Source organism: Carassius carassius, chromosome 33 (assembly GCF_963082965.1).
Source record: "Carassius carassius chromosome 33, fCarCar2.1, whole genome shotgun sequence".
Lineage (NCBI taxonomy): Eukaryota > Metazoa > Chordata > Actinopteri > Cypriniformes > Cyprinidae > Carassius > Carassius carassius.
The window spans coordinates 3,353,438-3,366,400 of NC_081787.1; the positions used below are offsets into that span (position 1 = coordinate 3,353,438).

General features: G+C 34.3%; 1 protein-coding gene across 2 annotated transcripts in view; it reads left to right on the forward strand.

Moving 5' to 3' along the window:
* The first annotated feature begins 3,266 nt into the window (after positions 1 to 3,266).
* Positions 3,267 to 12,963, forward strand: part of LOC132113518 (glycine receptor subunit alphaZ1-like) — a 45,197-nt gene continuing 35,500 nt past the window's right edge. For both annotated transcript variants that reach the window (XM_059521313.1, XM_059521314.1), the window contains exons 1-2: positions 3,267 to 4,194; positions 9,633 to 9,757. In XM_059521313.1, coding sequence (XP_059377296.1) covers positions 4,148 to 4,194; positions 9,633 to 9,757 — 172 coding nt within the window. In that variant the 5' untranslated portion in view covers positions 3,267 to 4,147. The remainder of the gene's footprint in view (positions 4,195 to 9,632; positions 9,758 to 12,963) is intronic.

Here is a 12,963-nt window from a genome sequence, read left to right on the forward strand (position 1 = left end):
TTCAGCAAAACTTTTCATTGGGTTAACTATTACTTCAATAGTATACGTCAGTCTGACCGCCAAAGGTCAGTCACATCACTATCTTCACATTATTTACCAGTTTAATCTATCGGCTGTAAATGCATGCAGAAGATGTTTTATTGCGCATTTCTATTGCTGCTGAACCACATGTATAAAGATGATTACCAGCAAGCTGTTTCATCAAGAGAGATAATATGCACACGCTACATTGAACTTACTGTATGAGTTTGTGTCTCCTACTGAAAAAAGCTTCTCGTTTATGATGAAACATACAACACATTTTCATCTTTTTAATTTCATGGCCTTTCTAGAGGAAACGCAACGTTGATTACACCTAGAATATAACCCATGTCTGCTTCATAAAACTGTATTGTCTGAAATAAAAAAAATGTGTCTGTCTGTCTGTCTGTGTATTTAAAAGGTATACAGGCTAGTGATCTCTACTGACACATTTAGCTATTGAAAGTTCATTTCTAATGTAAAGTAATCTTTCCAAGTTGCATTATCAAAGAGATATTCAAAAGAAATGTGCAGTGTTGAATCACTTCATGGTCCATGGATTGGGAAGTACTAATCTAGATGATTCAGTCAGCTGATTCACCTTCCACTGATGGAGATGTGGGATGAAAGTAAGAGCTTTCTGTGCCTGAACAATAAGTGACGGGGTTTGCATAGCACCATTGAAAACTGACATTCGTCACACTGATAATATGGAACCAAGTGGATTAAATTAGGAGCATTTTCTCATTAGATAACAATTAGATATGTTAATTCAGTGCTTAGTTACAGTATATTTTAGACATTTCTCTTCATTGGTATCTGACTAATGCATTTTTTAATTTGTCTTTTATTGATAGATACATGTCCGAATGTATAATAAGTGGAAGGATCTGTTGTTTTATCCTATATAAAATGATCTGGCTCTCTGGTAATGCATAACACAGGCCCATGAATGGAAATAAACATTTTAAAGTTGTGTTTTATTGCATTAGTCCTGTCATTCTGTCATCCTGTTCAGCATTTAATGCTAGTGTTAGCAATTTTGCGTGGTATATAACATTGTAATCTTAACCTCCTATTCAAAGGTTTTAATGTGCATTCAAAGCAGCCTGAACTGACATTATTCAATTCTGTCAGTGTTTTGGCCCACTTACAGAATGGATGCAGAACGGGCGAATCTACCTCCAGTCTCAGAGCTGTTGATGTCTTTAATCACTTCTTTCTGTTCTGTTCTGGATATTTAATATATTTAATAATATATTTAATACTTAACATTTAATAAACCATGATTCACAATTCTATTCTCGGGTATCATATTCATTAGATGCTGACTGTATTACACTGAGAGTGTTCATTTGAAATACATGTTTGACATGATTATGTCATGTTTGTTTTTACACTCGCTGCTTTGTGCTGGCAAACATTGTACATGTTATTATGCCTGCAGTGAAGTGACATTGAGCTGCAGTGAACTTCACTCCTGATGTGTGTAGCAGGAATGATGAGGGGGAGGCCGGGGCTAGTTGTCACATGGAATAAATCTCAGTAATTCCAATTTTGACACATAAGTCTTTAATTACACCAATATGTGTTAATACGTTCTTTGAAAGTTCCAGATCAACATCCTAAAATGATGAGTTGTTGATAACAGTTTAGTTGAAGGAACATTTCAGGAACATCGTACTAACCTCTAAATAACATTATGTTAATATTAAAGAAACTGGACATTTTAAAAGTTTTTGGAATGTTCCAAATCAATGATCCTAGAATTAAGTGGAAAGAACATTTAAGAACATTATGCTAAAACTGCACATTGAAAAAATGTGTCAAAAAACGACACACATTATTGTGTCAGTAGCATTCTGAGATACACTTTATCCTGGAGATCTTTTGACAGTGCCTTGCCACCAACTATAGTTGATTGTTTGCTTCAGTTGCACTACTGAAGACTGAAACACTCCAGGAAAGCTCTTTTCATGCTGAGCTGATCAAAAGGACCACAGCTAATAACAGTTGAAGGTCATATGGCTTTGTGTGTGATTAGCTAGTGCTGATTTAGTTTAGCTGTGTTATTAAAAACTTTGTGCAATTTATTAATTAAAACGTTTCAGGAGAATTCAGTGGTTTTATATATATATATTATCTTATATATATATGATCATTTTTGTCAGTAGGCTAATGTTCTGATTGTAATATTTGAGATTTGTGAGATTGAGAACCCAGGTTATGAAGCAAAATTCCAATTTATTATTTTTGTAATTGACTGTCATTGACAGATTTGGAATGTTTTTGTTATCTGATTTAAAAAGTTTTAGATTTAAATGATCTGACCATCATTTTTTAACAGTTTTTAATGTATACTGTGTTGTTGCAAATAGCTGTAGAACATTACAAAGCATTTGTTCCATTTAATCATCTTAAGCAGAATTTATGAAATTGAGATTTAAAACATTTTGATGTGCCTGTGTGCATGCATTGATATCTACCCTGACACCATTTGACCATAAATGAATCGTTTTTATATCTTCCCGTTTTGATTTCGTAGAATTACAAATGGCTGGTCAATTTTTTTTTATTTTTTTTGTTGTGCATTGATTTGCAGTTTCTTGTAATTTTCAGTTGCACATAACAATGTGTTTAAATGACACATTTGTTTGTTAAATTGCCTTCCTTGATAGATATGGGATCCAGTTTAACACATGCACACTCTATAAAATTAGTCTCTGAACACACATTCTGTATTAAAACTGTCATTTTTAAAATCTCTTTTTTTGTTGTTTTTTTGCAGTGCATGTGTTTACTTATATATATATATATATATATATATATATATATATATATATATATATATATATATATATATATATATATATATATATATATATATATTGGTTTATGAATTGTTTTTGTTTCATGACTGTTGTTCAAATTTTGATGAAAAGCATATCAAATGCTTTTTATGGATGATTTTGTTGTACCTTGTTGCGACAACATGCCATACAAAAGGTGAACGAATAAAAATGTTTAATAATAATAGTTGTTTGTTATACTTTTTTTTAAGTTTTGCGTAAAAATAAACAAAATAACAGATTATATCTTTGGCAATCTAATAAACACAATTGGCAGTGGCGCGAACAGAGTTAATAGGCACAGAAGCTCTCTGCCTTGCAATGTCTTTTTGTAGTATGTTTTTAAAAACTGTGCCATGAATAAATGTAGCCGCAAAACAGCGTAGTCCTCGAAGTCCAACATATGGCAGTGCGCATCTCCAATCCGAGGAGGAGAGGAGGCATTTGTGTGGAGTGCCATTCAGACCAATGACAGCAGCATGTGGGCGTGTGTTGAGAGTGTGTGTGGTGTTTTTTGAGTTTAGTAAATGACTGCAGCAAGAAATACAGCGGGGCTGAGGGGCTTATGAGCGATTGAACAGGCTCTGTGTGCCGAAATATCACCGTTTGGGCTTTTCTGACGAGGATTCAAGAAAGGCGTTGAAACCGAGAATGAGCAGCGTCTCCTAACTGGACCAGACAATGGAAGTAGCTTCAAGCAGCGCTAACATTTCACCCCTGGGAAACAAGAACGCACTAAATCAGACTACCTCAGCCAGAGGTAGTTAAAACTAACGCGTGGCTCGTAAAAGCGGCACGTTTGTTCATAGGGATGCGCGTGAAAGGGAGCGCGGACGAAAAGAGCAAACGCGTATGTATATATTTCCAATGACTTTGGAGACATTCCGGCGCTCTGAGGAGATATAGTGCATAGTTTCGGTTGTTTTAAATCTTTGCGATGGAGCGTCTTTGAATATTGGCGACTGCGCACGTAATGCTGCTATGGATCGTCCGGAATGAACATCTCAATTGGTCTCATCGAGTTGTTTTTCACAGCGCTGCTTCCACCTGAAATTCCGCAGCCCTCGTGAAACAGGAGCTCCGCTTCACCTGCACAGCCGCTGTCGGGAAGATGACCAGCTCCTTGTCTGTATGCTCCTGAGATGTGTTTGGTCTTCCTGGGAATCTGAAACGAGCAAAGGACGAATTGTTCACCTCAGAAGTGAGAGAAGAAGGAATTGTAGCGTGCACTGAGCTGTAGCGAACTACATCCGTCCTCTCATCTCCAACCTGACACGATGTTCGCACTCGGGATTTATTTGTGGGAAACTATTGTATTTTTCAGGTACGTCTCGCGCTGTTATAATGCAGGAGTGTTTTTTTTTTATTTATTATTATTTTGTTTGTGATATTCTTTTGTTTCAACGATATAACGTTAGGTTTCTTTACTTTTGCTCAGAATATTGTTTTTTCAGGAAATAGTTATGATAATTTCAAGTATACTGATTGACTCGCTGGAATGCTAATTCATCAACTGTAATCTCATGTATGCTAATTAAAAATAAATCATAATTCCGTGTCATTCAGGGATCCTAGTCAGAAATGCAAAGGATTCCCTTTAAAATCAGCTAAACAGCGAGCACTAGTGGTGATTTGACGAATGAAATGTTATCAACAGGCATGAAGGCAACACACTGTTTCTAATGAATTGGGCTGTTATTAAAAAGTTTGTGCAAATTTTTATTTATTTATTAATTTTTTTAAGTAGGCTAAATAATAATTTTGTCAGTAATGTTCTGGGTTGAGATTCATAAGATCGTTTTCGAACACGACATTGACATTTAGTCATTTATCATATGCTTTTATTCAAAGCAACTTAACTAACAAAACTAAATTAACAAAAGAGCAACAATATGTGTAAGTGCAAGTCTTGGTTAGTCTAATGCAGAACACGTAGCAAGGTGTTTATATGTATTCTTCTAGATGGCTAAGGACTCAGCTGCTGAGATTGAGTTGGGGAGGTCATTCCACCAGAAGGGAACAGTTAATGAAAAAGTGTGTGAAAGTGATTTTGTACCTCTTTCAAATGGCACAATAATGCATCGTTCACGTGCAGAACGCAAGCTTCTACAGGGAACATAATGCTGAAGTAATTAATTTAGGTAAAGGGGTGCAGAGCCATTGGTGGTTTTGTAGGCAAACATTAATGCCTTGAATTTTATGCGAAAAAATTATGACATTTCATAAATTATTACATTTAGCGCGTTGCAAACTTTTGTTGTTAATTAAGCATTATTTGAAAACGATATTAAAATATATAATTATGTAAAAGCAATAAATACCTTTAAGACCCATGTCCTGTTTCTTTGGGTGTTCATGCCTTAATTAGCGAATCAGAACCTCTCAAAAACAAACAAAATAAAATTCCCAGCATAAATGATGGTTTATTATGACAAAATTATGATAAAAACGCAATTAAATGTTAATAATAATAATTATTATGATTATTTAATTTAGATTATTGTCAAATAATAAAAATTTGATTTAATAATAATAATTTGATTTAATTATAATAATAATAATAATATCTATCAATCCATCCATTATCCATTTGTTCATTCAAGGAACAATGCATTAAATGACAGAGTTCAGTTATATGACAAATTATAGGCCTGTAAAAGGTTTACACCACCTTTATGCTCCCATGTTTATGCAGATTTATTCATTAATACTTTCCAGTTTAATTAAAAATGAATATTTAATTTGACAGATGCAATTTCGAGCTGGTCCACATATGGATTATTCTGTCATAACACTGATTATCTCAAATATAAGAATCCTCTATAACAATAAATGTACCACAGAAGCATTCACCTTATCTTGCCAGTGGTTTGCAGCAATTATATTGCATCCTATGGCCCGTGTTTAGTTAATGAACTAGAGTCAGGATATTGCAGTCTCAGCTCTTGCTGTTGAACTTTTACAGAGCTTGTTATTTGATATCTCTTTCCCAGTTTCAGCCTACACCCCAAGCTCATTTCACATGCAGACTTATTACTAGACATTGATCACTCTGTCAATGCTAATGCCACTGACGAATACAAATTGTACACAAACATAATTTGCTCTATGAATTGCATCTCTCTAATTGATTTCCATATTAGCCTGTGCATTTGTCATGTGAGAGGCTGCTGTATGTCACTGAGGCATAGCAATTAAAATGCAGCACATGCATAAAGTAGACATGATGTTATGTTATAACACTATCACACTAAAATATGCAGGTAAAGCCGTGAATGGCTAATCCAATTAATGGCAGAGACAACAGTGTGCATGTAGTTTATGGACTGTAGAAAAAAACATCTAAATAAGTCAGAAACATTATTTAATATGACAAAATAATCCTTAATTTAGCCTAACGAAAGCAACATATTACAAGATATAAGAATATTTGAGGAAACATCCTAATAATACAAAATAATAAACTCTAAATATATGATCATATATTTCATAATAAAAAATATAGTATATTTTAATTATATAATATAATCTTAAAATATAATAATATAATATTTAATGATAAAACTATAATAAAATATTTAATATTCTAAAATGACTAAAGAAACTAATAATAATAATAATAATAAATAATAGTCAAATGAAATTTAAAAATAAAACGTATGAAAGATTAAATGATTAAAATAAATAAAAATGAAATTATTTGTTTCATAGTTTTTTTTTTTCAGGCAGAGTCAGAAAAAATATATAAAATGAAACCAAGCAAGCACTTGATTTGTAGTGTGTCATTTTTATTTAATTATTTTTTTATTATTATTATTATTTATAATTTTTTACTACGTCATCTCTTCTGGTTTGCATGAAGACCCAGATGTGCCCCTTCACTCACTTTGAAAGTAGTTGCATTGCTTTAGGACATTACTGCATATTACTGCTAAAAGCTCAGCGATTAAAAAACGCACATGCCTCAAGGGTTAATATCTGCTAATAGAGATTAGCGTCAGAGTTTAGTTTTAGTCTCTTTGGTCATCATATATGCACAGGTAGTGAAAGCATTGAAATAAGCAGATGCATGATCTCAAATTTTCACTCTGCTTCAGAGCTTTTCATTGATTTTCCCAGTTGAGTTTTGCATAAGTTTAACTCCTAATTCATAATTAATAATCAAAGACAGGATTGTACCCTAAATAGCATTGTCCCATCACTAGCTATGCTCATTTTGATTTTGGATCCACCTCCTTTAAATTTAGGTCTGTTGTATACATGCAACAATTTTTGAAGATCTAGATTTTTTGGGCTTATTGGGATTTGTTCTCTTCTGTCCTTCAGTTCTCACACTGACAAATTAAGAGCGGCTTGAAGAAATGGCATTTTGGTGCCAGAGAGGCCTTTGATTTCTCGAGTGTTACAAGATCAATAAGGATTGTGTTCATCAGTGGTCCAAAGAACGTAATGAGCTTCACTTAAAGCTAATGATTGGATGCTCACATTAAAGTATGCAGGTCTCTGGGTTGTTTGCATATATTTTCTGGCAGGATGCTCTGCTTTGGTTCCTGCTGCATCAGCAGAAGGATCAGACCGTCTCCACTGCCATGACCAGCATCGATCCAGTTTCATTTGTTCAGCGCTGCCTTGATTAGTGAAGCCATTAATTACTAAAGATGCAGATTAAAGCCCACGTTACGTATCCGGCTGCTGGTTGCGATGAGATGAATTTGCAGGGAAGCAAAACTAATAGAGACTGTATCCACAGATTTCACACTGTCACAAAGATTTCTTTCAATGGCGCGTTCATGTAAAGAGTCTGTAGTGACAGAGAATGGCTCTGGAAGAGACTCGATAATCTGGCACACCGTGACTAATCTTATTATGTTTGCATTGGAAAATTTTACAGTAAAAACAAAGAAATGGGTTTCTCACAATGTAACTATTTACATAGTATAAAGATCAACATGATATATATATTTCTCAATGATACCAAAATAGATATATATATATTTATTTTTTTTTTTTACATAATATTTTTGTTCAGGTTTTCTTAGGACAAATCATACTTTTTTTTTTTTACTTCAAGAAGAGAGATGTGGAGCAGCACTTCCAAGAAAAGTTTTTCCTGTGATGTATCCACATTTAAATGCCAAACACTTTTCTAGTTTAGACCAGACACCAGTAAATGTTAATGAGCAAAAAGAATAATGATGTGCAAGAACAGAAAAAGCCAGACTATTGGATACTTTGAAAACAAAGGATAGCTGGTGACACAGAAAGTCAATGGCTATGAAAGAATAATGGATATGCTGCCAAAACAGTTAGACTCGGGATTCAGTGGCTGGTTAAGAAAATAGAGCAATTCCCCACAAAGAAAGACCCATGAAATTGGCAAGAAGAGGACCATGTCTCAAGGACTTAGATGAAATCAATATACCACAGGCTATTTTATGATTATTATCCTCCATTTTGTCAGACGCACTGATGCTAGATTAAAAAAAAGTCCATTGTTCCTTTGGGTTTTCAGCTGTATGTGGAGGACTTAAAATAAGTCGATACATATTGAAGTCCATCATGAAGGCCAGATAAAGAACCCTGGAAGCACTAAAATTGTTACTGAGCAGCACTAATATGGCTGCAGGCTAAAAGTCCATGGGATAAGTTATAATGTGACTCACAGGCCGGTGTGAACTCAGGTTACACTGAGGTGTCAAAGCAACAGACTTGCACCCTATTATCACTAATTAAGTTCTAGCGACTTCTAATGCTAATGAGGACACAGATATTGTATGACAAGGTCTTGATTAATTTCCATGTTCATTTAGCTCCTATAGTCTAGAGTCAGTGAGCTTCAGCTCTGGAGATTTAAAGTCTGTGTAAAGCAATATGTGTTTTCAGTTTGTTACATGACAGAAAAATGTGTTGTTATAAACCCAACCAAATTTAAATAATAAAAAAAGGCAAGTAAATATATTAAAGTATCCAGATCGTGAAAAAACAGCAGTATTGTCCAAATGGACCCCTTGGCAAAGCATATTACTAATCTAATATTAAGTTTTGATATATTTACAGTAGAAAATTTATAACCTATCTTCATGGAACATGATCTTTACTTAACATCCTAATGATTTTTGGCATAAAAGAAAAATGGATAATTTTCACCAATACAATGTAATTTTTTTGGCTATTGCTACAAATATACCCCAGCGACTTAAGACTGCTTTTGTGCTCCAGGGACACATATTGTGTTTTTTTTCTGATTTACTAAGGATAACTTGTGTAGTCGTTATATTAAGAACCCTGTCCCCAAACTGGCTACATTCCTGTTTTTAGGTCCATTATGAATAATAAAAAAAGGCAAGTAAATATATTAAAGTATCCAGATCGTGAAAAAACAGCAGTATTGTCGGCTCTCAAACACTGGGGGCGTGTCCGCTGTTGGTGCTGAAACCACGCCCACTTGCGGGAAAGCTGGTGAAAAACTAATTCAAATTAATTTCAAACTAATTCAAATTCGAAATAAAAACAATTCAGTACTACATAGTTCACAGTCTTTGTAACGTGCCTTTACATGGACTTTAAATCCAAAGCTATTTATAATCAATTGTTATTATTGAAAATGACAGCATATAACATCAGATTGAAATGAAAAAAGTGGCCTGAGTCAGAGACATACATTTGCCTCAGGTCAGAGAATCTAATAATGAAAAAAATGTCTCATTATGCATAACGCTTGTCCTCCTCTGTTCTTTAACGCACCTGTCTTGTCCCCCACAGCTTGGCAGCGTCCCAACAAGCAGCAGCTCGGAAAGCTGCCACCCCAATGCCCCCGTCAGAATTCCTGGACAAGCTTATGGGAAAAGTGTCCGGTTATGATGCAAGAATCAGACCTAATTTCAAAGGTTGGTGCATTCACCAAGACACTGCTGGATATCACAGGAATGTAGCCAAGCGCTACTTTAAAAAGCTATTTCAAACACATATTTAAAGAGTTGACGTGCACAAATATATATATATGGTAAGTGAATATAGACGATTGAGTATGTGTCAGTTGGTAGAAACAAGTGATCTGTTGTATAATGATAAACAAGTTTTCACCAACACGTTAAAATTCTAATTTTAAAGTCATTCAACTCCGCACACAAATTTGAATTATTCACTCCGAAGGTTATTTAATAATCAAAGAACAGCAGCCTGCTTTATACCTCAGTGGTTGACACACAATATGTGACACTGGACCATAAAACCAGTCATAATTTGAGACCTAGGTTTATACATCTGCAAGCTGAATAAATAATCTTTCCATTGATGTATGGTTTATTAGGATCGGACAATATTTGGCCGAGATACAACTATTTGAAAATCTGCATCTGAGGGTGCAGAAAAATCTAAATACTGAGAAAATCCCCTTTAAAGTTGTCCAAATGAATCCTTTGCAAAGCATATTACTCATCTTTACTTAATATCCTAATGATCTTTGGTATAAAAGAAAAATGGATAATTTTGACCCATACAATGTTATTTTTTGGCTATTGCTACAAATATATCCCAGCGACTTAAGACTGCTTTTGTGCTCCAGGGTCACATATTATGGTTTTTTTTTCTGATTTACTAAGGATAAGTTGTGTAGTCGTTATATTAAGAAACCTGTCCCCAAGCTGGGTACCTTCCTGTTTTTAGGTCCATGATCTTGACTCATTATCCTGAGTGAATGTCTATGGTGGGACTCGGTATCCTGTATATTAGTGTGTGTGACGTGTGCCGGAGTGTCAGAAATAGCCACTGCAAGATACATGTCAGGGGTTTCCTAATATTCAACAATATATTCATGTCAATCACTGCAAATTATAGTCTGCCTGTTCCTTTGCTATTCTTGGAAATACACTTTTTTTTCTTTTTTTCCCCCCCCAAAAGAATATGAGTAAAAACAAGAAGTGTAAAAATGTATCATATATAGGAATTGCATTAAACACTAAACACAACTAAATAATAAAACTAAAACAAAACGTGTATTTTAAAATCTAATATTTTGGACATTATGTAGACATAAATACCTTGGGAGATTAAATTGTAGTTACTTCACAATGTTCAGCATTGTTTGAAATAATGTTATATATTCCCTGCTTATGTATTACGTTTGTGTATATATTTGATTCAATTTGAATCTTGACTCCCAAAAATAATGTTTGAATGCTTATAGTTTATTGGAGCCGAATGGATTAGATGTTTGATATGTTGCATGTGTGTTGACCAATAACACTTTATAATACATTTAGCAAGCACAATATTATATAATGCTTAACAAATCATTTCAGTACATTGAAATATGAACTACTGATTTGTTAAGCAATAAATAAATGTCGAATTATTGATTATTGAAAGTTATTATAAAGTGTTGTCTTCTGACCAAGATATGTTTCATGTAATGCAGACACTGAAATTGAGTAAAATATCAGAAAATGTGTACAGTTTATATGTGGACAGTCTCACTCTTCCTTTGAAGCTCTAGGTAGGTAAAAGCATTACTTAATGATAGAAATATTAGAGTGATGTATGCTGAGACTTTGTCCAGACTGTTAAACCTGCTCAAATGGCAGAGGGCCCCTGTCTGAGCTTGAGACCTTGCATCTTAACCTTGCTCGTGGCAATGGATTTATTTCTTTATTTATTTCTGTTGACAGTCAGTGCTGTGATATGATGAATGATTTCTGACATCTTAAATTGTATCTTTGCTGAGTTTTGCTGCAACCTTTTTTATGGTGACCGGCATCAAATTGCATAGTTGGCTGATTATTTTCTCACTTTAATTTACCCTGAACTAGCAGATATTCTCAACATCACAAACACCGCATTGCCTTTATGCTTTCGATGTGTCATTTAAACCCTAGCTGCCAGAAATCGAGTTCACTGAAAACGAATCAAGCTACAATAACACGTGAACTGATTATGTAATTCATTCAGCTCGTTTCATGAGGGCACATGGGCCCTGTGTTGTCACATGGACAGACTAGACATTATGAAATACAAAGGTTGGTCACGGCTGTCAGGTCAAGCATGTAACTGCACTCTGAGCCGGAAGCTCGTGCGTTTTCGGACCGGTTTCTCTGCTCCGCTATAGACCGCATCCCTTAAATTCATACAGCAAGCGGCCTGACAGCATCTCTCCACAAATTTCGACAGAAAAAGCAGAGAGAGAACATTTAAAGATCCAACATTCCTGCATAAACAACATCTGATGTGAGAAGACATTGTTCCAGCTCATGATGAGGAGGAGTTCACCTCCTCTGATTACTCGGCTTCTCCTGCAAATTTGGTCGTACATTGAAAAAAGGGAGTGAAAAACATAAGAATTGCCTGAAGCTCCCAATGTGATAGCGTGAGAAGAAATTACACTGATCATGACTGGGACTCGCTGTGGGAAATCCTTCCAGCTGATTTACTTGGGACCATTTAAAACGGAAAGCTCATAGCTTGGCATATTTGGGGCAGCCCATGCAGCTAGGACAGGGATAGATATATTTTCAGATCTTTAACGTGTATCTCTTCAGTCACTGAATTATGTAAGGATTGTATTCTACGTCTCAAGTGTGATTTTTAAGTTGAAATACTACACAGTTATCATGAGCTAACAATTGATAACATATGATTTATTAATCCAGGTTTATTTTAATTAATTTAATGTTAAAATTAACTTTATTATAACAAATATGATTGATCTACATTGACACAACCATGTAAAAGTTAGTATTTTATGTTTTTAAAGAAGTCTTTTATGCTCACGAAAATACAGTAATAACAGTAATAATGTGAAATATTAATAGATTAAAATAACTGTTTTCTATCTAAATAGTTTGTAAAATTAAATTTTGTTCCTGTGATGTGAAACTGAATTTTCAGCATCATTTCTTTAGCTTTTAGTGTCACATGTTCAGAATTGGTCAATTTTGAAAACAGCTGTGCTGCTTCATATTTTTGGGTAAAGTTTGATACTTTTTTTTTTTTATCAGGAAAAATATTTATAACATTTTAAATGTCTTGTTTGATCAATGTAATGTGTCCTTGCTAAATAGAAGTATTCAATTTATTAATAAGTATTAATTAAAATATA